The sequence below is a fragment of the Camelus ferus genome, chromosome 22, assembly GCF_009834535.1.
Source record: "Camelus ferus isolate YT-003-E chromosome 22, BCGSAC_Cfer_1.0, whole genome shotgun sequence".
Taxonomy (NCBI): domain Eukaryota; kingdom Metazoa; phylum Chordata; class Mammalia; order Artiodactyla; family Camelidae; genus Camelus; species Camelus ferus.
This window is the reverse complement of record NC_045717.1, coordinates 20989977-21015860: the sequence shown is the minus strand read 5'-3', so window position 1 is coordinate 21015860 and position 25884 is coordinate 20989977. Positions and strand designations below refer to the sequence as shown.

Below are 25884 nucleotides of genomic sequence, written 5' to 3'. Positions count from 1 at the left end.
GCCCATGGAAACAGCACAATCCTGCTAGTTTCCCGGTAAGAAGAAAAGTTCAGATCCAAAGAACTTTAAAGCCCCTGGGGGAGACTTAACTAAATAAATGATGGCCCATCTACGTCACTGTGCAGCCACACACACAAAAATGCTCTTTATCTCCTGACACAGAACGGAACTTCCTTCTGGGTGTACTTAGTGATGAAAACAAAAGGTGCAGAAGAGCGTGTGTCTGTGTTTTGCAACTGAAGAAAATAAAAAGCCTCAAAACAGAGCCCAGGGAGGCTGGGGCCCGCTGGGAGGGAGAGTCATTGCGTGTCCCGGAACATCTTTGAATTCTGCATCATCCACATGGATTACTGACTCCAAAAAAATCATTTGTTTTAGAGTAGCTAACAGTTGTTGAGAGTTCCCTGTATGCCAGGCAGAAAGCTGAGATCTTTCTGTGGATTTAACCCATTTAATTATGACAAGATCCAAAGAGGTGGGTCTGTGAGCTCCATTTTATGGATGTAACCAGGCCCAGAGGTTGGGCACCTGCCCAGTCACTCAAGTCCAGGAGTGGCAGGGGTGTGGACTGAAAACCAAGGGTCTGAGCCTCTGACCACCAGGCCCACTGGCCTCTGGGCCTGTCTGTCCGCTGTGGAAGCCGCAGGCATCTCCCTGGCCAGGACCACGCTTTCCGCCACTGGCGTTGGCACGTGCTGTCCTATGACTGCTCTGGGTGTGTGTGGGGGCCCAGGCCCCGTAAGCACATTGGTGACACCACAGACAACAGACAAGGAGAGCCTCAGAAGAACACGAGGGCCAGCGTGATGCCCAAGAGAACTCCAAAAGCTCTGGGCCCTCGCAGGGGAAAGTGGCTTTCTGGGGCTGGGATGCGGTGGCAAGTGGGACCTTGCACACCAGGCCTGGGAGTGCCAGGAGCCCTGGGATTCGCCCAATTGTGTTTCCAGAAGCTCCCAGACTGTTGAGTAAAAAGAGCAGCACCACCTACCCTTGGTCTGGACAGCAGCCCCCCCCAGAAATCTCTGAGGGGTTCAGTGAGGAGGGGACTGTCCAGCTGTGCCACCCAAAGGGCTTCCTGGCATACGGCAGCAGAAATACTCTTGGGGCTTTCCTGGCGTGGATGTTGGAAAGAAACTGCCTCCCCTAGACAGCTCTGCCCAGACACAGAGTGTCTACTTATCTGGAGGCAACTTTCAAGCCTCAGTCATCTACTTCCTCCTCCTCCACCCCACCCACACTCCCCAAGTCACCAAGTCCCTCCCTCTGACTCAAGGTGCCCAACTCCTTCCTCTCTCTTCCCTGCTGCCACAAGGGCCACTGTGCACCCAGGCTGCCCTGAATACTGTGTGCCCTTGGGCCAACTTCCCTACCTCTCTGATCTGCGTTTCCCAGTCAGTAATGGGGAAACTCCTCCCACCTCAGAGCGCAGCTGGGTACCAGACAAACAGGAACCCTAGGACTCCCCGCTGCTCTGGCTTGAATGACACCTCTCTAGGGAGATTTCTTCCACTCTCATTCACATCTCCAACCCCTCATATCTCCCTCCTGCACCTCATTTTTCTCCAAAGCACTAACCCTCTAAATGTTACCTACCTGCCCCTTTCTGCCCCTCCCCGTCATGTCAGCTCCCCAGAACAGGATCTGGGGTTTATTCTGCTCCCTGACACACAGTAGGTGCTCAATAAGTGTTAACTATGATAATTTCTGCTCAATTTCTGGTCTCTAATCCATTGGGCCCAGGCCTGGCCCCGGGCCTCTGACCCATCCTCCTCCCAAGTTATATGTGTTTATCCTCCTAAAACAGAGACCAGGGCCTCCAAGCCTTCCTAATGCAGAGGCCACATGCCCAATTCCAGGACTGGCAGGGTCCCCCCGGCCCATACCATGAACCCCAGTGCTGTCCCATCCCTAGCTGCCGCCCCCAACCTCAGCCTCTGGATCTCCCTCGCACTTCTGGCCTCCAAGCCTTTGCAAGGGCTGTTCCCTCTGCCAGTAAACCCTCCCCTCAGGCTCTGCCCTCCTACCTGCGGGCAGATGTGGTGGACTGCACCCCGCCCTCCTAAATGTAAGCCCCTTCCCACTCCCACCAACGTGGCCTCCAGTGGAGGTCTAGTCCTGTGACAGGACTTTACGCGGACTGGTCACCCCTGGCTCCCCAGCACCTAGAACAGTGCCTGCCATACAGCAGGTGCTCATTAACTATTTGTACGAGGGACAGGAGGAGGAATGTGGACTCTGGAGCCAGACAGCCTGGACTCAAAGCCCAGATCTGCTCCCACCCTGGGCAGGTCTCTGTCCTCTATGGGAACTAGATCGGCCATCTGTGGGACAGGATGCCACCCATCCACCAGGATGCGTGACCTGGCATGAGTCACTCCATACTCTTGGAGCCTCAGTCTCCAGGCTTAACATGGGCCACCTCCCCCTAGAAGGTGATGAGGGCTCTGGGAAAGGCAGCAGGGGCAGGGAGGGAAGGGCCTGGCAGGAGGCAGCACCATGGGCCAGTCAGAACTGCAGGCTGTTTGTTTACTGTCTTCTGAGCAGAGCACAAAGCCTCTCCAGGAACCCTTTGACTTCCAGCCCCCAGGAGGGTGGAGAATGCAGGAACAAAGGAGATCAAAACCCCAGGAGAGGGGAAACATACAGATAGGCCAGCAGAGGACAAGTCAGCCACCCTCACTGGAGCAGCCTGAGGGCAGAAGGCAAGGCAAGCACCCTTGATTGGGATGCCTTCCTCATCATCACAGACTCGAGGGCTCACCTAAAGCCTTGGTGTGGCTGGAAGACCTCCAGCCACAGGAAGAGCCCCTGGGCCAGAGCCCCACGCCCAGCCTGCTCTCTCAGGCTCTGACAAGAACCCATAAAGGGAACAGTGGCCGCCTGCCCAGCCCAGCTCCAACCCCATCTTGGGTAACATCTCGGCAAACCCGGTAACCCCCAAACACCTGGGCGGCCTTTGTAGTTTTGCTAAAACAGAAATAGAGGTAGTCACTCAGTCTCCAGGGCCTCAACATTCAGCCTGTGCACACTCCATCGGTCCTAGCCCCAGTCCTGCTTCTTTATCCTCTCCCCTTCTCAACACCATCCAACAGCAACCATTGGTAGCCCAGAGCCCAGCCTGCACTCAGTGTCCCTAGGCAGGTGCCGCTGTGTCCTTGTGGTCACCCCAAGGGCCAGGCAGGGTGGTTACGCCCTGACTCAGACCACAGACCAGGGGATCCTCCTGCCTCTCACCCCCAACCCTGCTCAGCAAGTCCTGCTGGGTCCACCTCCACACAGCCTGAACAGGCCCATTTCTCTCCACGTCCAAGGCCTTGGGCCTGGCCCACCAGCACTTGCCTGGACCAGCACAATGGATGCCTATGGACACCAAGTCAGGGCATGGTCCCCTCTGTTCAGAGCCCTCCCAGGCTCCTATCTCACTCAGGTTAAAAGCTCAAGTCCTCCCTGCAGCCCACACAGCCCTCCCCACATGATCTTCCCAGTCACCTCTCTGCCCTCTCCTCCCCCTACTCTCCCCTCGCTCACTTAGTTCCTGCCACACTGGCCTTCTCCACGTTCCCCAAACACACCAGGCATGGTTCTGCCTCAGGACCTTTGCACTGGCTGCTCCCTGGACCTGGAACCCTCTCCCTGCAGCATTCACAAGGCCAGCTGGCAACTCCTGGTCAAATGGTCTCCTCCCCATCCCCACCCCTGATGTGGAGCTGCTCCCTCTCCATCATACACCGTCCTGCTCAGCTCTCTTCTCATCACTGCCATCTTCTAGTGGTCTGCCCCTTCCCACCCAGCTAGTCATTAGAGTGGCAGCCTCACTGGGACTGGCGGGTTCTCAGGTCTCTCCCCAGATCCCAACACAGAGCTAGTCATGAAGCAGGTGTTCAATACTTGCAGGATGAAGGACCGAACCTGCCATTGTACAGATGAGGCAACTGAGGACAATGGGACAGGTCATGGGCACCTCACTGCCTTTCACAATCTCACACCGGGGTGACACCCTTCACAAAATCCCCAGCAGGCGCTTCCCTGCTCAGGAATCCTGCAGGTTACAGAGCCAGCCCCGCCCTGGGCACTCAGCCAGAGTGTCACCTGCTCCATGGTCTCATATGGCAACCAGGCCAGGAGCAAAAGCAGGAAGTGGCCCTGGGCACCTGGCAGCCCTGACTCTGGGCCTCTCAGACCCAGGCTGGAATCCAGGGGCTGCCATTTCCTTTCTGGACACTCTGTGCAGGTCAGGTCACATCTTTTTGTCTCAGTTTCCTCATCTGTTAAATGAGGACAATGTCACCTGCCTTATAAGGTAGTTTGAAGGGTTTAGAAAAGTTCTTACCATGGTGCCCAAAAGAGACCATCTGCCCCAGACAATCAAAGGAAAACTAGACACAATATGAATCAGATCACGTCCCTCCTCTGATCCAAAGTGCTCCCCGTGACCTCCGAGACCCTGAGTAATCACCCTATTACCTCCCTGCCCTCACTCCCACCTCTATCTTGCTCACGACCTTCGGCCACACTGGTGGTTAAGGTACAGCTAGCAGGCCAAACTTACTCCTGCCTCAGGGCCTCTGCACATGCTCAATCCTTTTCTGCCTGGAATGACCGTCTCCTCTGAGCCTTTCCACAATCCCGGCTTCCTTTGGTCACTCAAGTCTCAACTCACCTCCTCTCAGAGGCCTGACTGTCCTCTACTGACCCTCCCTGCCCCATGTCACCCGGGCTTCACTCTCCTGAGTGAGTTTGCAAGGACGGCCACTCCCTGAGGCAGTGCTTTTCAGAGTGAAACTGGTTAACCACCTAGAGGTCCATCAGCAGGGAACTGGCTAATCAACCTTGGAACTGGCCCAGGGAGCAATCCAGACTAAAGCGCTGATAGCAAAGTGTGACATGCAGAACACTGTGTGTCCTCCAATTTTTATTCCCTGCCTTTGTGGGGACAGTAAGTTTGGAGGTGACACCCTGAGTCCTTCACAGAGGTTGTCTATGGAGTGAGTCTGGGAAACTTTCTGTTCTATAATCTCCAATGCGATATGGATTTTGGTCTTTTAAATTTTTTCAAATAACTTTTATAACATGCAAGTATTAATTTGTAACTTTTCGGTTGTACCAAGGCCCCAAAGCAACTGGTCAGCCAGTCTGCATTTCCAAAGGTGATAGGGAAACCACCAGTATTTTGGGAGCCGAGCTCTCAACCCCACCCTCCTGGGGGCTCCACAGAAACCACCCATGGCTCTGCTATGTGACCTTGGCAGCAAGGTCACTGACATCCTGGGCCCGGTGTCCTCATCTGTGAAACCAGATGTGGTGGGAGCAGGTGGAGACAGTGCAGGTGCCAGGGAGGTAGTGAGCGCTCACCGCGTCTCTATAGCCAGTGAATGGTGGTCAGCCCCACATGTATTTCTAGCTTTTCGTATGTGATCGCCCAGAGGGGCCCAACTGAACCTGGGCGCAGGATGCTCGTAAATACATAGAAAGGAAAGCCAGGCAGGGCACCGCCCTATTCTCAGCATTCCAGAACCATCCTCCTTGCAGGATTCCTTCCAAGCAAGAGTGTGGGCATTGGCCTCCGGGAACAAGTGCATCTCTCCCCTCCTTCCCAGAGCCTCTCTCAGCACGATGGGGTGTCAGGCTATGAGGAACTGTCAAAGCAGACAGGGGCACAGGGGCACACAAGACAGGACGGCCTTCCTGCCTTTCCCGGGGTCATCTCTTTCCCATCCCCGAAGCCCATCTCTTAGCAAATCCTGTCGCTACCGTCATCATAACCAGATACATCCCCTTCTACCCTACTCAGTCCCAACACGCTTAGTCTAAGTTCCCTCAGTCACAGCCACACTCCCCCACCCCCATCTCCCTGCTCCTGCCCCATGTGTTCTCAGCCCAGCAGCCAGGGAGAGCTTTCCAAACCAGAAGTCAGATCCCGCTGCACAAGTGCTTAAGGCCCACCTGTAGCTTCCAGCACACTTGGGTCAAGGTCAGCGTCCTCCTGGCAGCCCACAAGGCCCTGCCTGCAACAGCAGCCTGTCACACTCTGCCATTCCCTGCTGGCTCCCTCCACAAGCCCCTGCTGGCTGATGCCTCCACCTGGGCTCCTCTGCCACCAGACACCCCTGCAGTGTCCTCTACTCTGCCTTTGGACACTGGATGGATGGCCACCTTGTGAGAGGTGACCACCACCTCAGGCTGGGCTCTGTGCTCTCTTCATGCTTCCTTCCTGCTTACTGGTCTCTTCCTAGGCCATAAGCTCTACGGAGACAGGAATTCCTGTCTGCTTTGTTCACTGCCGATGTCTGGCACACAGCAGGTGCTCAACAAATGATTGCTGAGGAGTGAACAGCAAGAGCGGCTGGCATTCCCGGGGTACACATGACACACAAGTGCTGCACTGAGCTCTGTGCATGCAAGTCCCACATCACTCACGGCATGCTTACCAACCCCATTTGTCAGCTGGGGAAACCGAGGCGAGAGAGGTTAGGTTACCCGAGCCTAAGTCACACCCCTTCCCCAACCAGCAAGGCACCAATCCATCAATTGGCCTTGTTCCTGTCCCTACTACCGGGCACCATCCCAGTTTACCACACTATATATCCGGGAATGAAGACAGAAAGGAGCCCGTGAATGCTGAAGGCAGGATGGCTGGTTGTGGCCGCCTGGAGGGACAACTGGTGAGCTGACCACGATAGCAGAGAACACAGAGTCTGCAGCCGGACAGCTCAGCCACAGCCTTGCTGTGTGACCTGGATAAGGGTTGTCACTTCCTCTGACCGCAGTTTCTCCTGGGGTCATAACAGTGCCTACCCCATCAGGTCACTGGCAGGACGAGAAAAACAAGTCACATGAAGCCCAGTGCCCGGCACGTACAGTGCACGAGGGTGATGAGCCTGGTGGGAGCTGTCTCCCCCGGCTCCACAGACCCTTCTCCTTGGCAAGATGATTCTAAATCCACTCCCTCTCCAACACAGCTACCCCTTCCAGGGGTCAGCCCTGGGCCTAGCAGGCACACAAGCCCGTGGACCCCCAAGGCTCTGTCAAGAGGTGAAAAATAGAAACAACCTAAAAGCTCACGCAAGAGAGTGACTGGATTTAGTGGGACCAAGGAATACTACATAGCCATAAAGAAAGCAAAGGGCTAGGGAAATACAGCCAAATCAACAATACTAGCTGGAGATGCCAAAACCCTACCTTCAATAATGAATAGAACACTGGACAAAAGATCAACAAGGAAGCAGAAATCGGGAACAATACCATAAACCAACAAGACCTAACAGACAGGTACAGAGCACTCCACCCAGCAAGAGCAGAATACACAGTCTTATCAAGGGCACACGGAACACTTCCCGGGATAGGCCATATTTGAGGTCATAAAACAAGACCAAATAATTGTGGAAGGGTGGAATTAAATCATACAAAGTATGTTCTCTGATCACAATGGAAGGGAGTGAGAAATCAGTAACCGCAGGTATGGAGATAAAGGGAACCCTTCTACATTGCTGGTGGGAATATATATTGGTGCAGCCACTATGGAGGACAGTATAGAGGTTCCTTAAAAAAACTAAAAATAGAGTTGCCATATATCCCACTCCTGGGCATATAACTGGAAAAGATGAAAACGCTAATTTGAAAAGATACATGCATCCCAATGTTCATAGCAGCACTGTTCACAATAGCCAAGACATGGAAGCAACCTAAATGTTCATCAACAGATGGTTGGATAAAGAAAATATGGTGCATATATACACAATGGAATACTACTCAGCCATAGAAAAGAATGAAATAATGCCACAACATGGATGGACCTAGAGATTATCATACTAAGTGAAGTAAATTAGAAAAAGACAAATACCATATATCACTAATATGCGGAATCTAAAATAAAGAATACAAATGAACTTATTTACAAAACAGAAACAGACTCACAGACAGAAAACAAACTAAAGGAGAGAGAGAGGCAGGGATAGATTAGGTTTGGGATTAGCAGACACAAACTGCTATATATAAAATAGATAAACAAGGTCCTACTTATATAGCACAGGGAACTATACTCAGTATCTTTTAATAAACTATAATAAAAAGAATATATCTGTCTGTTTAACAATCATTTTGCTGTACATCTGAAATTAACAGAACATTGTAAATCAACTATACTTCAGTAAGAAAAAAAAGAAAGGAGGGAAGGAAGGAATCAGTAACAGAAGGAAAGTTTGGGAAATTCACAAGTATTTGCAAATTAAACAACACATTCCTAAATAATCAATGAGTCAAAGAAGAAATCACCAGGGGAATTAGAAAATACTTTGAGATGAATGAAATGAAAGCGTAATATACCAAGTGGTATAGGATACAGCGGAAGCAGTACACAGAGGGAAATTTATAGATGTCAGCACCTATCTTAAAGAAGAAGATTGAGGTTTTTATATATCAATTATACCTCAATAAAGCTTTATAAAATTTTTTAAATTAAAAATAATTTTAAATTTTTTCTAAAAGAAGAAGAAGGATTTCAAATCAAAAATTAATCTTCCACTTAAGAATCTGAAAAAAGAAAAGCAAACCAAACCCAAAGTGAACAGAAAGAAAATAAAGACTAGAGAGGAAATAAAAGAAATAGAGAGAATAGAAAAATAGAGAGTCAGTAAGACCAAAGTTGGTTCTTTGAAAAGATTCACAAAACTGACAAACTTAGCTACATTAACTAAGGAAAAAAGAGAGAAGATTCAAACTACTAAAATCAGGAATAAGAAGAGGGGATGTTACTGTCAACCTTTCATAAATAAAAAGGATTATAAAGAAATACTATGTCAACAAATTAAATAACCTAGATGAAACGGACAAATTTCTAGAGACACAAACTACTGAACTGACTCAAAAAAAAAAATAGAAATATGAATTGACCTATGACAAGAGATTGAATTTCTGCTCAAAAACTTTCCCACAAAGAAAAGCCTGGCCCAAATGGCTTCACTGGTGAGTTCTAACAAACAGGTAAAGAATTAATACTGATCTTTCAGAACCTTGTCCCCCAAATAGGAACATTTCCTAACTCATTCTGAGGCCAGTATTACCCTGATACCAAAGCTAGACAACAACATCACAAGAAAACAACAAACTGGTACCTCTTATGAATAAAGACGCACACACACAAAATCCACAACAAAATAGTAGTAAACAGAATCCAGTAACATAAAAAAGGATTATGTGTTATAGTCAAATGAGATTTATTCCAAGAATGGTGGTTCAAAAATGGGAAAATCAGTCAAAACGATGCACCACATTAACAGAGTAAATGACAAAACTGTATGATTGTCTCAACAGATGTAGAAAAGGCACCTGACAAAATCCAACACGCTTTCATGATAAAAACACTCAACAAACTAGGAATAGAAGAGAACCTTCTCACCTTGATAAAGGGCATCTAGACAAAACCCACAGCTAACCTCACACCTATTGGTGAAACGCTGAAAGGTCTCCCTCTAAGATCAGGAGCAAGACGAGGATGTCCACCCTCACCTCTGTTCGACATGGTACTAGGGGCCTCGCCAGAGAAGGCAGGCAGAAAAAGAAGCAAAGCTATCCCATGCAAGAAGGAAAACCATTCACAGATGACGTGATCGTGTCTACAGAAAATGCTAGGGAATCTCAAAATTAAAAAATAAAAAAATTAGAGATAACAAATGAGTTCAGCAAGGTTGCAGGATACAAGATCCATAAACAAAAATCAGTTATAGTATTACACACCAGCAGTGAACAATCTAAAAATGAAATTAAGGGAGAAATTCCACTTACAGTATCATCAAAAAGAATAAAACCCTTAGGAACAAATTTAACAAAAGGAGCACAAAACTTTTACACTGAAAACTAAAAGACATTGTTGAAAGAAATTAAAACCCTAAATAAATGAACACATCTTATGTTCACAGATTGGAAGACTTAATACTGTTAAGATGACAATATTCCCCAAACTGATCTAGAGACTCAATGCAATCCTCCTCAAAATCCCAACAGCATTTTCTGCAGTAATGAATAAGTTGATCCTAAAATTCAGATGGAAATGCAGGGGACTCAGAACAGCCAAAACAAGCCTGAAAAAGAACAAAGCTGGAAAACTCACACTTTCCAATTTCGAAACTTACTACAGGCACAGAAATGAAGACTGTGCGGTACTGGCATTAGGGTAGACATAAAACATCAATGGGACAGATTTGAAAGTCCAGAAACATACTCTTGCATTTATAGCCAAGTGATTTCTAACCCAAGATGCCAAAACTATTCAATGAGTAAAGAATGTTCTTTTCAACAAATGGTGCTGGGACAAACTGGAAAGCTACAAGCAAAAGCATGAAGTTGGACCTCTACCTCATACCATATATAAAAGTTAACTCAAAATGTACCAGGGATGAGGGGTGAGTATAGCTCATGGTAGAGCACATGCTTAGTATGGACAAGGTCTTGGGTTCAATCCACAGTACTTCCATTAACAAACAAACAAGGGATAAATTTGGGAGTTTGAGATTTACAAATGTTAGCCACTACATATAAAAATAGATTTTTAAAAAGTTTCTTTTGTATAGCACAGGGAACTATGTTCAGTATCTTGTAATAACCTTTAATGAAAAATATATGAAAACAAATGTATGTATGTATATGTATGATTGGGACACGCTGCTGTATACCAGAAATCGATACATTGTAATTGACTGTACTTCAATTAAAAAAAAAGTGGAAAAAATTGATCAGGGACCTAAATGTAAGAGCTAAAACTGTAAAATATTTAAAAGAAAATATAAGAGTAAATATGACCTCCCTGGTTTCTTGGGTAGAACACCAAAAGTGTAAGTGGCAGAAGGAAAAAAAGATAGGCTTGGTTTTGATACCAGATGTAAAGAACTTGTACAAATCAACAATAAAAAGACAAATAACCCAATTTAAAAATGCACTAAGGATCTGAACAGACATTTCAAAAGAAGACATCTCCAAAGAAGATATACAGATGGGCAATAAACACACAAAAAGTCATCATTAGTCATTAGGGAAATTAGGGGAAAAAAATCAGAATGAGCAAAACACCACATCAACACCCATTAGGAAGCTGAATTCAACAAGACAGATAACAAGGAGTGTTAAGAAGGATGTGGAGAAACCAAACCCCACTACAGTGCCGGTGAGATTAAAATGCAGCCGCCATGGAAAACTGGGGGTTTCTCAATGTTAAACATAAGGACTACCAAATGACTCAGCAAGTTCCCTCCCAGGTAGAGACCCAGAATAAATGAAAAATTTGTACAGCAGCACTATTCCTGACAGCCACAAAGTGGAAACGACCCACATGTCCCTCAACTGAGGAATGGATAAATAAAAGGTGGCATGGCTATACAATGGAATATTATTTGGCCATCAAAAGGAAGAAAGTTCTGATAGATATGGATGAACCGTGAACACATTATGCAAAGTGAAAGAAGCCAGACACAAAAAGCCACAGAGTGTATGATTTCATTCATACGAAATGTCCAGAACAGGCAAATTCATAGACAGAAAGCAGATAAGCCGTTGCCAGGACCCAGGGGTGGGGAGGGACTGCTGAATGAATACAGAGTTTCTTTCTGGGGAATGAAAATGTTCTGCAATTAGATGGTGGTGATCTTGAACAACTCTGAAGATACTAGAATCAGCTGGACAGTACACTCTAAAAGGATGAATTTTATGGCCTGTGAATTGTATTTCAATAAAGATGTTATTTTAGAACAAAAGCACAAGAGCAATCCATGTACCAACAAGGCCCATCATCCATCTTTAGGATAAAAACTCCTGCAAACCCACAGAAACCCTCGCAGGAAGGCTCCGGCCTCTGACCACTGCCCGTCCTCATCCTGTCCTCCTGCAGCCTCATCCCCTGTGACCCTGACCTTAGCGAGAATCTCCATTTCCATGGTGAGTCTGACTAGTGTGTGCCTCCCTGATCTGGCCTAACTCCAAGAGATGACCGGGTCTGTTGGGCCCCAGCTGAGTGGCGGCCCTGGTCACAGTTTGGCACAGAACAGGCTCAGCTACCTGTGCTGAGAGCTTCCGGCTCAGTAATTGAGACGCAGAGGGGTGAGTTTACACACAGAGAGAGATGAGTTTCTAGAGCATCTAATACACGCCAGGCACCGTGCAAGGGACAGAGGCACACCCAGGAGTAAGGCCCCACCATCAGGGCACTCACCTACCTCCGGGTGGAGGTGGACAATAAACCAAATAGACAGGTGGGACAAGGGCATGGAGTGGCAAGTGATTCCAAGAAAAATCAAGCAGGGACAGAGGATGGAGTAGTAAGTGTGGGGACATTGTAGCTGAGTAGCCAGGGAGGGCCTCTTGAGGAGACATCTGAGCAGAGGCTGACAGAGCTGATGAATGAGCCACAGGGCTATCAGAGGTAAGCAGCTTTCCAGGCGGGGGTGGGGGGACACGTGCAGAGGCCCGGGGGTGGGGCTGTGCTTAACACATCTGGGGAACAGTGAGGAGCCCAGTGTGGGTCAAAGAGCAAGTGAGAGAGGAGTAGGGGGAGAGGTGATGGAGCTGGGGGAGAGGGGTAAGAAGATCACGCAGGGCCTTCTGGGTGACAGTGAGGACTTTAGTTTTTATACTGAGGGAGCTAGGAGCTATGGAGGATTGTGAGCAGAGGAGGAGCATGTTCTTAAGAGGCTCCGTCTGACCACTGTAGGGAGAACAGCCTGCGGTGTGGGAGCAGTGAGGTCAGAAGATGCAAGACGGAGCAGGAGGCGACTGCACTGGTCCAGGTGAGCGCTGATGTTAGAGGGAGTATAATACAGTTACAAAAACTAATAGCAAAGCTCTGCCTATACCAACACACAAATTTTTGTGGAAATCAACAAGCTGACTCTAAAATTTACATGTAAAGGCAAAGAAAGTAGACTGGCCAAAACAATTTCCAAAAAGAACAAAGAAGATGCGCTGGCCTGATTTCAAGACTGACTATAAAGCTACAGTAATAAAGAAATGTGGTTCTGGCCAAAGGACAGACACATTGATCAATGTGGGAGAACAGAGTCCAGAACGGACCCACACAAACACCGTCAACTGATTTCTGACACAGGCAACTCAATGGAAAAGGATGGTCTTTTCAATACATGGTATGGGGACAACTGGACACTCATACGCAAAAAAAAATCATAAACCTCAATCTATATCTCACAAGTCTTACAAAAATTAACTCAGAATGTATCACATTTATAAGGCACACAGAAACTTGCATGTGAATGTTGATATCAGCATTATTCATAATCGCCAAGGACTGGGACACCCTAGCATCCTTCAGAGGAGGGAACAGTTCAACAGACGGTGGACCAGATACACCATGAAGCAATCCTCAGCAACAAAAAGGACTGAACTACTGAGGCACCTGGACTGGATGGCTCTCAAAGTGTTATGCAGAGTGAAACAAGCCAGACTCAAAAGACTACTTGAGTACACTGACATATCCCAGGAAAGGCAAAACCATAGCATGGAGAATCCATCGGTAGGTCCTGGGGAAGGCGGGGGCAGCAGTGACTGCAAAAGGGCACGGGAATTTTGGAGGGTGATGGCAGTGTGCTCTATGCCGATTGTGGTGACAGTTACACAACTCTTTGTGTGTTTACTATATGTAGATTACATCTCGAGGGTGGGGGAAAAAAACCCCACGAATGAGCATGCTCTCTGTGCTGATACACTAAGATCTTCAAGAAGTACTGTTAAGTGACAACCTCGTTGTTCAGAACAGGGTGTAAAGCTGGACAGGAGAGGGGAGAATCCACACACATTCGTATCTGCCTCTGTTTGCACTGAGAAACCACGAGGACACAGGAGACTAGCGAGAACGGTCAGCCACGGCTGTAGGAGCAGGTGGGCAGGAAGCAGGCTTCTCTTTCCATCCTCTCAGATACTTTTGAACTTGCTGCCATGTTGGACATATTACCTATTCAAACAATTATATTAAAAAGGACCCTCGATGTTTCCAAAGGATAGCGTAGAAAAGGAGAAAAAGAGTAACTCTGCAGCAAGGAAAGCTGACAGATGCCACCTCAATCAAAAGACCATGGTCAACATGACCCACAATAAGCCGGGTGGGTATCATGGACACCTGACAGGGTGTGACGAGAAGGCACCTCATCTTCATGGTCTCCTTCTCCAAAACCCGTTGCCCCAGTCTAATCACGAGAAAATGCCAGATAAACCCAAACCGAAGGACACTATAAAACAGCAAGATTATGAAAGGCAGGCCGTGGCGCTGTCATGATGGGTGGAGACTAAGGAGACGTGACAATTCAACGCAGTGTGCGGTCCTGGAAGGGGTCCTGGGGTAGAAAAAGGACATAATAGGGAAAACTGGGGAGGTCTGAATAAAGCCTTGCTTTCGTTAATAACAATATTACGCCAAGGTGAATTTCTTAGTTGGGAGAAATGTACCAAGGCAAGGTAAGATGTTAACATTAGGGAGAGAAGAGTGTACGGGAGCTCTCTGTACTATCCTCGTAACTTTTCTGTAAATTTAAAGCTTATTTATTTTCTGTGAATCTAAAATGATTCCAAAATTAAAACTTTCTTAAAAACAAAACAAAGGCAAAAACCCCTCGAGACAATAAATAGTTAAGAACCTGGCATGAGATGGACACCTTGTGAGGCTTTGGACTTTGAAAGTGAGGCTTTGGACTTTGAAAAGACAGACTTAATCATGGCAGTTGGGGAAGAGGTGTGGGTACAGGGGACGTTCACATATAGAAATATAGAAAAACGATATGCCAAGAGTCACAAGCTCATGAAGGTGGTCCCAAGCAAAGGGCACTAGGCACCTCCACCTTACTCTTCCTAAAGGAGAGAATTTTATTTTACAATGAGTCAATGGTCCAATAACACTCAGTTAAAAATCACGCCAGCACAACATTTTGCACTTAGTGTGGGGAATGTATTCCAGGTGGGGCCTCCCCACCTCAGAAAGTGGCCTGCTCTGAGCTCCCTGGTGACCTGTGCCAGGCGGTGCCACTGGGAGATGTCACCAGGGCAGAAGCCGCAGGAGGCGGGCCTCCGTCTGAATGGCTTCCGCCCCGATGAGGGGAACTGAGTGTTGCAAGACAAGAGGACATGCCAGCCCCAACCACAGGCAGCCTCCCTGGAGCTGAGTCGGCGGCTCACCACCTCCGGTCACAGGCCCCCAATCGTGATTTATAGATTTCTGGGATGCCATCGCCCTGCTAATAAGAAAAGAAAAACTTCTAAGGGCATCATCCTCAAAGCCACTGGTTCCCTGGCTGCAGGGCAGCTGGGGCCCTTGTAGGTAAGGAGGCTGTGATCCTCCAGAAGGATCATAGCCATCAGCACAGAAGACACAGGGCCCATGGCTGGGACAGAAGGGACTGTGTCCCTGACCCACCACAAGGCTTCCTCCAGGGTTGGCCGTGCCGTGCCAGGGTGTATCACTCAGCAGGCAGGCGTAACCCCAGCTGGGACTGTTCCTGCCTGCTCTGCTCGCTCGCCTGCCTGCCAGTCCCTGTAGACTCTTATCACTGGGAAAATGTGTCATGGGGCAGAGTCTCCAGGGCTCTTTCTCCTCCATGAGGAGGAGGGTTTATTGGGGCCTGGATGGCTCTGCTGGCAACGTGCCTACACCTCACGGGTCTGTGGTCCAAGCAGGTTCAAGGTTAGCCACAGGGTCTCCTGTGATAAACAGAGCAGCGGTTCTCTGTGCTATGGCACATGCCCGGAACCCCGCCCTGGGGAGGTTTAGGTTGGTCTGCAGAGGGGTCTGGAACTGGGCACTAGTATTTCATGACATCTCCCCCAACAGGTACTAATGGGCTGCCAAGACTGCGAAGCCACGAGCCCAGCAGCTTCCTTTCCTTGGTTCTGAGCACTTGGGCATCCATGGGCGGGGGAAGGCGGGCTGCCTTCAAACATCGAGCCCCTGTTGCAGGAGTGCTCAAGTGCCTGGACAGAGCAGAGCCACTCCTGCCAGGGCCACCTGGCACCCAGGCAAGAAGCAAGAGTCAGAGCGGGCACCTCCTTGGAAGCCGTGTGGACCCTTGGTCACCAGAGCCCGGGGAAGGACCCTGCTCAGCCCCATCTCATAGCCAGGAGGCCAGTCCAGAGAGACACCCATGCCTGGCCAGCCTCGTGGTCTTGGCCCGTTACTGGTATTACTCCATGCTGGGAGCAAACCACAGCCCTCCCTATAAAGAAGACACACTTGCCTCTGTCCTCCCTGGAGCACCCCCAAGCCCCTCTTCTGTTCACAGGGTGGGCTGCAAGCCTCCTAAGACAAGTCCCGGGGCTGTCCTCTGGCCTCCTTCTCAGTGCACATCTGTGCAGTGAAATTAATCCAATTCTCGTTTCTAGGTACAATCATGCAGCAAATACATGGTGCCCCTACTATGTGCCAGGATGGCGAGGAACACTCTAAGATCCCTGCCCTTGAGGATCCATCGTTTGGGGAGTGGGGAGGAAGCAACACAAAATAGTTTCATGTCCTAATGAGAGCTCTGACGAAAACACATCTCCATCTAAGCACTGGGACCCTGTGTGAACCAGGGTAGGTCAGGGTGAGCCTCTCAGAGGGATGAGGGTGGAGCAGGGGCCCGAGAAGAGAGGGGCAGGTTGTGCGGAGCTCTGGACAAAGAGGAAATGCAGAGGAAGGAAGAGAAAGACTCTGGGTAGGAATGAGCTCAGGGGGTTCAGGGGCAGCCGTGTCTGGCGGGATGAGCATGGCGGAGGGGGGAGCAGGTGAGGGCAGGGAGGTGTTGAGGGCCACAAAGGACTGACTGGGACTTTCACCCCAAGTGAGGTGAGAGCCACACAGTGTGGTGGGCAGAAGAGGGACATGCCCTGACTCGGGTGTTCACGGGTACTCTGTGAACGCCACAGGGGTGAGAGCAGGTGCCAGGGAACCAGGGCAGAGGCAACTGCATTGGCCCAGACCATGGAAGAGATCAGGAGAGGGTGAAGTGTGGTGAGGACATGCTGATGTGGGGGCATCGGGAGGGACTGACCAATCCCAAATCCACCCCTACAACCCAGGTGAAGCAGCTGCTGGGCAGCAGCCTGGCTACCACACACAGGGAGGTGAAGCCCACATACCCAGTGCTGGCCACCAATCTCCCCATGTCCTCCTCACTCACATTCTGCACTGGTGTCCCATGTCTGTAGGCAAATCCTGAGGCTGGATGACTGGAAACAGCTCAGCATACATCACCAAGAGGCTGGTGAATGAACAAAGGTGCCTTTGTACTGTGGAGTACTATGCAGTTGTGAAAAAGACAAGAGAGACTCCTTTGGATGACAGGGCATGAGCCTTGAGCCGGGGCCCACAGCCAGGCAGGATGAGCACAAGGGAACAAGTTCAGTGGTCACCTGTCTGCTTCCAGGCAGCTCCTGCCTGTCCTCACCGAGGCAGGAAGATGTACTGCCTCCTCCAAGAAGCATTCCCTGTCCACCATTCCTGCCCCAAGGCTCCCTATCAGGGCCTCCATCTTCCACATGCCTCCACTCACTTCTCACTGGAAGGTGCCCCCTGAGAAGAGAAGGACCTCTTGGGCCTTGCTCACTGTGACATCCCCATTTAAACCAGCCTCTGCTGCTCACTTTGACTGCACCACCCTGCACCAGGGAAAAATATGGTAGAGTGACCAAGTGGGTGAGGATGGAGCTGAGAGGCCCCCACCTGCCTGCCCCATTTCTGACCCTCAACTGTCTCATTTGTACAATGGGATTGACCCCAGGTGACAGTACTCAGTGCCTGGCATGCGGCGAGTGTGTCAAAGACACGGAAAGTCCATTCAGTGCAAGACCAGAGCCACCCCCCAATCACCACTGAAAGGGGCAACTCGAGCTGCTGAGCTGTGGCAGCAGGGACCCCAACAGGCACTGCAGGGACCCCACAAGGGTTTAGGTTATTCCCCAACACCTGGCCTTGTTCCAGAAACTTCTGAGGCCACTGAGAGGTACAAGCACAGCACAGGAGGAGTTAACACTAGACCCTGAAGCCAGGCCACGGGGAAAAGGAAAACCCAATGAAGCCAGGGGTAAGGGCGCTACTCCAGGGACAGGCCAGCAGGCCCAGGGGGGAGGCCTCCATGATGGCTGAGGCCCTGGGTTCAAGTCTGGCCCCTTGGGCAAGCCCCTGTGACTCAGTTTCTTCATCAGCAAACGGAGATCAAGCACTGGCCTCAAAGTGGGCAAGGTGCCTTGTGCCTCGGCCCCAGCAAGGATCATGACTCCTGCAACAACCCCCGTGGGCCCCCTGCCTTCACTCTCATCCCTCAGGGACAGTCTGGAAGCCCCGAGCAGCAGTTATAAACATTCCAACAGAAGGACCTTCTAGGATGTGTTGAGTGGCTGGAAAACAAGTTGCCAAACGATATCATCAAGGTGGGACCAGTTCTGGAAAACATACCAAAAAAGAAGCAACCCGAACCATGCTGTGAATTTTCTACAGGTACCGACCTGCACTACCTACATCAACACATGAGAGGGTCTGGCAGGACAGACCCCAAACTGGCAATGTTGTTTCCACATGGAGCTGGAAGGGAGGGACAGGGTGGGCAGTGCGTTCTTCCTCATCTGTCACGGTGTCCCTTTTTACAAGAACGCTGTTCTCAGTGTTCTATATGTGACTGAAAATCGAGGAAAAGCAGGCCTCTGACAGGCAGCTTCCTGACTGCTGGGTGCCCATCGGTCTTGCCTTCACTTGCCTCAGTCCCCTTTCCACATCTGAAGGGGGCACCTGCGGAGCCCTCTGTTCCTACACATCCCTCTGCCTGGGGCACTCTTCTCCCGGGGCCTTCGAGGGCCTGGTTCCATAGCAGGGCTCACCCTGACCGCCTGGTCTGAAGCAGTCCCCGCCCAGCCCCTCTCTTGCTCCACCCACCATTTTCACTGCACTTCTCCATCTTCAGAATGTTGTTGCTCATTTAATCATTCTCCTGATCTCCGTCCATCTCGGTCCCCAGCACCCAGCACAGAGTACGGACTACTTAAGACCTGCTGTCAGACACATGGCTGATAACCACTAAGGACCCTGAAAGTCAGAAGTCGCTGCATCCACCCCCAGGGTACAAGTGCCAGAGTGTCCACTACCGACCCCACTGCCGAAAGCCACGGACACAACTTCCCAACCCCACCATCCCCGGGCGTTGGGCTCTGGAGGAGACGGGCCCAGCTCAGGCCCCGCTCCTGCAACCCTCTCTGTGTGACTTCAATCCAGCCCCCCCGGGCCTCAGTTTCCTTACCTGTAAAGCAGGGACTGCTGGGACCACCCGGGCAGATTTTAGACCTGAGTCCCTGGGGCACAGCACAGGGCGATTCTCCACAAACATCAGTTCTTACTGTGTCATAAACACCCAGCAGCAGGTGAAACCCAGAGGGCCACCCAGCCCCCTGCCCAAGGCGAAGGGGCTCCAAGGGGGAAAAATCCCCAGCACTGAGCAGGGACCGCGCTGCCAGTACTAACAGGAACCCCAAATGTACCTGGAAGCAGGACTCATTTCTCTCCAGGGCCATTCTGCTTAAAGGTAGAGCAATTTTTTTCTTTATTCGGATCGTAGCTAATGGCCTATAAATACCTCATTATTGGCTTGCATTTTTCACACAAGCTTTAACACAATAAGGGCTTAATTACAGCATGCGGTTGGCAACCTCAGAAAATTAAGGGTTAGATGCTGTCCCCATTTTTTTATGCAGTCGAGGAGCCTGTAATTTTGGCATTTTCATTCAAATCGGGCAAAAGCTTGGCAGATGCGGCTCTGAGCCAAATGCAAACACGAGAGAGAGAGAGAGAGAGAGAGAGAGAGAGAGAGAGAGAGAGAGAGAGAGAGAGAGAGAGAGAGAGAGAGGGAGATAGGGTTCCACTCAGTGACAGCCCCTTCCGCCCCTGCTACCTTTGAAAACTCCAAATCTAGAACTGTCCATGAGGCCGTCCTCTGCCCTCACCCACAATCAATCGGACTTACAACCAGGGGATTTCAATGTGTGTACCTAGCGAGGGCCATTATCCCCAGACAAATAACTCTGAAAAGCATTTGGGCAGCCCAGAGCTGAGCTCTGGAGAAATCTGTCTTCCTGGTTACAAACATAATCCCAAAACGAAAAAAAAAAACAAACCAAGAATCACGTGGGGAGACAACCCATGTGGGGGGTTCGGGGCCGTACATCTTTCCAGGCTTTTGACTACGAAAATACAACCGTTTTGAATAAGGTGGGGTCACACGTCCACTTGGTCCAGGCCCTAGCAGGTCTCACGGCTTTCTGGGTCATTAAATCCTCTTCTAGATCACTCTGGGGAGCTATTTCCTAGCTGGCTGTCGGGACACATTGTTCGCCTAGCCAATTCGCTACTGTTAGGCCTTTTTACTCCCAATTTCCCACCATCACACACTAAATGAGCGTAAAAACTCTCAGGGCCAAATATTTGTTCTCAGCCACCATTCCCACTTAGAAACAGCAGGAGCAGGCTCCCACTAGCATTTCAGGACCTGGTTCACCAGCTGGTTCCGGCTGCATCCCAGAGCTGAAACTACATCGATGGGCACTCAATGAGTGTTTGTGCTAAAGTGAGGTGTTACTTACAGCAATAAAGTAATCATGAACTCCTTCTCTTTAAGGAGAAAGAAATTAACAGGGGATCTTCAGCGTCCTGACCAAGGGCTATACAAATGCACCAATCTGATATTTCACAAGGATTATAGCTCATTTGATGCTTAACCCGCTCCCAAGAGAGAGGGACCATCACGACCCCCATTTTCCCGACAAGGAAACTGAGATCCAAGAAGTGAGGCCATTCAAGGTGATGGGCGGCAACGCCACCACAGCCACATTCCCACAGGCTCCTCCAGACTCCCCCTGCTCCGGGTGGCCCGGGTTCTACAGAACACACAGAAAAGGCACTTCGGCTTTACCCAAAAGGAAGGACAATGGGAATAGGAGCTGTCATTTCCAAGATCTGTTGAGGGACAAAGCAACCCAAAGGGCAGCCCATGTGCCCACCCTCAGTGCGGCAAGGACATGAGCCAATGGTCACCTGACTCGCATTCATCCAGCGCCCACTGTGTGCCTGGGGGCAGCCCCATGAGACAGCCACATCCCCTCAAGGACACATCACTGAAGACCGAACGGAAACGCAGCTGGAGATGGTGGAGTCCGTGAGCAGCTGCTTCTTGTTAAAAGAAGAACAGCATCAGGCTGGACATGTGTCCGCAGGTACTACTCACTGAGAACATGGAGGTAAAGCTGCAAATCAAAGGCAAGAGCGCTCACCTTGCCCAGGCCCAGCGGGAGAGTAACAGGGCCACCGGCAGCTTTCCCTCTACTCAGGGCCCTCCCTGGTCCCCAAGGCTTGGCGTGGCCGGCACCCCACCCTACCCCATTATCTACCCAGCTTCCACTCCCCCTACTCTCCCACTATACTGTCCTCCAGGCACACTCTCAACTCAGGGCCTTTGCACTGGCTGTTCACACAATCTGGGATGCTCTTCCCCCAGATCTCCGCTGGTGGGTCCTCCCTCACTTCCCTAAGGCCTTCCCTGACCTTCCCCATTTAAAACCTTTGAAACTGCAATGTCCCCCTACCCTCTCCATAATCCTGCTCTTTTTTCCCCCGGAAACAGTTATCACCTTCTACCTTGTTTCTTCTTTATCTGCTCCCTGCTGGAAGGCTAGCTCCCCTAGGGCAGGGGTTTTGGTGTCTTGCTCAGGGCTGTGTCTGCAGCCCTACAACAGAACCCTGCACAGAGTGAACTTGCTCAGAAAACATTTTTCAATTAACAAATGAAAAATGCGTGCCATTTTAAGTGCTTTTTCTGCGCCACTCTTCGAAGCCCCCTAAGTGGTCTCATTTAATCCTCACTCCACCCTCAGTGACAGGCAGGGAATGCACTTATCTGCCCTGAGAGATGAAACACACCCAATCTAGTGCCCTGAATGGGGCCCAGGAGTTGATACTGTTAACAGCCCCATTTCCTAGCTGGGAAACTGAGGCTCAGAAAGGAAAGGCTCACAGGATCAAGCCCATGCCTGGGAGGCCTCAATCTCAACTTCAGCCTCTCCCTCCTGCTCTTTTCCCTGAGGAAAAACTTCCAAACCCCTTGCTTCTTGCCAGCTCCCAGAGACTAAGTAACAAGGCACCAGGGAGCCATATCCCCCGCCCACGACCATTGGCCGGTCCAGGGTGGGAGAAGACTTGGGTCTTAAACTTAAAGGTTCCCAGGGCCAGGAGCCTCCAGGCCAATATGAGATGGGCCCGAGAAAGCACAAGGGAGGAGTGGGGACTGTGGCAGCTCAAGTGGCCACTCCTAGTCTGATAGGGCAGCCCATGGCTTCTGAGATCTAGGCAGTTGGTGGCAGGAGAGACACAGGCCCAGGGAGGTCAGAATACTATGACTATTAACAGCAGCAGCCACGCGTACCAGGTCCACATACCCAACACCGTTAGTTCACCCAGTCCTGCTAGGAGGGCCTAGTTATCACCCCATTTTCCTTGGCCAAAGTCACCCAGCCAAATGTGTTGGAGCCAGGCCTAGGGCCCAGAGCCTGTGCGCTATGCCACTAAACTCTAAAGATCTTGCGTATTTGCTAGCGCTACCAAAATCCAATTTTGATGTGAGATCTCATTTTTAAATGTTGGCAGCTAATTAAAACAAAACATGTTAAATACCGTACTGATGGGGCAAGCCAGCTTCAGCCCAAGGGTGACCAACCTGCAACACCTGGTACAGGGCTGAGCCATCCGGGCCACTCTCACTCGGACCACATTCTTAGAAAACCCACAAGGGGGAGGCAGGGAAACAGAGCAGCCCATGCTGCCCCCCCAGGCCCAGAACCTTGACACGCTCTTGTTTGTTCCCTGAAACTAGCTGGAAGAGCCTCTGTGTGAGTCCACGGTGCCAGGGAGGAAACGGTCCTCAGCTTCAGCACAGTTCAGCCAAAGTCACGAAAAGAGGGATTCAAAGCGAGGCCCGCCCGACATCCCCCGGTGGCAGGGTTTTGTAGCTGAGAAGCCTTACCCGCACTCCAGAAACAAAGAGCAGTTGGCTCTGAGCACCCCATACCCAGAGAAAGGCCTTTGTACAGCTTTGGTTCTTGAGCCCTGTATTAACGCCCTTAACTACCTAGGTCACACTGTAGGCTCAGGGAGGAGGTTGCCACCAGAGCCAGCTCAGTAGCAGTTGGCAGTGGCCAGACGCCCAGGTGGGTGGGAGGGAAAGGTGAGGGCCAGAGGGACAGAGGAGAGGTGGGGATGGGAGTGAGACCTGGGGTCCCTAACCCAGAGCCCTCAGTCCCTCACTGGACAGCCTCAAGCAAGAATGCACAGCTCTCTGAGCCTTAGTTTTCTGCTCTGGAAAATGGTATCACAGCAGTGCCGGCCACAAAAGGCTTAAATGAAGTCCAGAGGGCATAACTTTAGGGCACTTTAATTCGGACTGGCTTCTGTTGTCGATATGAAAAGAACCAGACTGGGGAATAAAAGCCCCATCCGTGTAGACCTACTGTGTGCCAGGCACCATGCTAAGTACGCACTTTCAACACATCATCCTTGCAACAGTCTTGTTGAGGGTCCATCACCCCATTTTTATGAAGGGAAACTGAGGCTAAGAGAGATCAAACACCCTGTGCAAGGTGACAAGGCAAAGGAAATGAACAGACCTTTGCAGACACCCACTGGAAGCCTGGACAGGCAAGAAGATGGCCAAGCAGGGGGCCCAGAGCCCAACCAAAGGCTCAGCCCAGACCCGGCGGATCCCAAGTCCACACCTTTCTGCCACAGTGGACAGAAGGCAATGTGCCAAAGACAAAGAGGCAAAGGAGGAAATTCATGCTGCTGGGAACAAAACCCCAGGTCTCTGGGAAGGCAAGGGTGGGGATGGGTTCCCAGCTGGGCTCCACTGAGCGCCAGCCTGGTGGCCTTGGGCAAACAGCGAGTCCTTTCTGAGCTAAACCAAGAAAGAACTCAGCCTGGGGCCTGCTAGATGAATGTTACCTCTTAACACTGATAGCAACAACAGTAACAGTAACGGTGACTATGACATTATCATTTGCAGCCAGTCTCAAATGGAGTCCTTCCCAGAATGGAGAAGTGGCCACCCATCTGGGAGGCAGAAGGGCAAGAGGTGGGGGAAGGGAGAGGGAAGAACCAACTGCCCTCAATGGCCACAGGAACCATTCTCCTCCTTTAGCTTCCAGAATCCTGGAAAGAGCCCAGAGAGGAATTTGCCCACTGGACAGATGGGCAAACAGACTTCTCAGGGCTGCGCAAGGAAGGCTGTGTCCCAGTTCTTGCCACTGAGGCCTGATCAGGCAAGTTTCTTCCCAGGATCCAAGAAAGGCCCCCAATTTGCAGGTTTTCGCTTGAGGGCTGGCCCCTATGTTCCAGTGCCCCAGAGACATCCCAATATGGGCCAGGAAAGAGTCCTGGAGAAAGTTTCCCCCAGGGTCCTACTTTCAATTGAGAGGAGTTCAGGTCCCATCCTTCAGCTCCCTTCTCCTCTGCATGCTCCCACCACTGCCAGAGGTTGGGTCAGACAGTCAAGGACAGCTAGGGCACTGACAGGCAGCCTAGAAGGACAGACACCAGAATAGACAGACAAAAGGATCCACTAGGAAGAAGGAGCCAGCGTTCACCAAGCACCAAGCTGACGAGTCAGCCCAGGACAGCCAGCCAACAGGGTCCCCTAGGGTCCAGCCAGCCAGTCAGACTAGGGTCCAGCAGAGGCCAGCTGGGGCAAAGCAACAGAAGAATAGCTCAGTGTTAAAGTCTGTGAGGGGCACGGATGGGCAGCCAGACAAGACGGGTCATCCTGAACAGCTCGCCAGGCAGCAGGGGTTTGCCCTGCGGTACTGGACAGATGGACAGCCAAATGATGGTGGCGGAGAAGCCTGTCCAGGACAGAGAGACAGCTAACCAGACGGCAAGAGCTGCTCCAGATAAATGAACAGCCAGCCAGACTGCAGGGGTCGGCCCAATAGATATCTAGGTGACAGGTTTCAGAAAAGGGAGACCTACACCTGGCACACAAGCAACCAGATGGCAGAATTCACCCACTAGAGCTAGGGACCAGAGAGCAGGTGGAGGTCCACTGCCCTTCCTGGCCCACGCCCCCCCAGCTCGTGAGACGCCCCTGGGGTCTGGGCCGGCTCCCTAGCCTCTGCAGGAAGCCCTCCGCCCAGGACGTCCCACAGGGCCCGCCTCCCTGTCCCCGTCCCCGTCGCGGGCACGCAAGCGCCGCAGTTACGCCGGCGGCGCAGGGCGCGCCATTCCCGGTCCGCCCTCCGCGCCCTAGGCCGCCGCCGCCCGCCAGCCACCGCCGCCGCGCTCGCTCACCGGCCCACGAAGTTCTCGAGCACCGAGCTCTTGCCCGCGCTCTGGCCGCCCACCACGGCGATCTGCGGCAGGTCCAGGTGGCAGCTCTGGCCGATGGAACTGAAGGCATCCTGCAGCTTGTTGACCAGCGGGATCAGCTCTTCCATCCCGCGGTTGCCCATGGCGCCGGCGGCCCCGGCCCGAGCGCCCCGCGCTCCCCGCCCGCCCCTGGCCCTCAACGACGCGGCCCCGCGGCGTCTGCGGCCGTTGCTCCCCGCCTGCCCGGCCCTCGGTGCGACGCCCGCTCCCGGCTCGGCCTCACGGTCGCCGCCTCATCCGGTTCTCAGGCGACACCCGACCCGAGCGACCTCCCGCCCGGGCCCTGGGGCTGCGCCCGAAGCCCTCGCGCCGCCTCCAATTGGTCGGCCGCGCCGTCACTCCTGGACATAAGCCAATGAAAGCGAGGCACGGGCCTACGGCCGAATGAGCCTCCCCACGGGGAACCATCTCTCGGGCTCATTGGAGGCAACAACTGTCGCTGTTGTGCAAGAGCCAATAGAGGCGGGAAGCGA

The 25884-nt window shown here is 51.2% G+C and overlaps 1 protein-coding gene across 11 annotated transcripts in view; it reads right to left on the bottom strand.

Annotated features, from left to right (window-relative positions):
• Positions 1 to 25661, bottom strand: part of DNM2 (dynamin 2) — an 82473-nt gene extending 56812 nt beyond the window's left edge. For 4 of the 11 annotated variants that reach the window (XM_032465633.1, XM_032465630.1, XM_032465635.1 and 1 more), the window contains exon 1: positions 25334 to 25661. In XM_032465633.1, the coding sequence (XP_032321524.1) occupies positions 25334 to 25494 (161 nt within the window). In that variant the 5' untranslated portion in view covers positions 25495 to 25661. The remainder of the gene's footprint in view (positions 1 to 25333) is intronic. The other 7 variants (XM_032465629.1, XM_032465634.1, XM_032465632.1 and 4 more) reach the window with 2 other exon arrangements.
• Between the last annotated feature and the right edge of the window lie 223 nt (positions 25662 to 25884).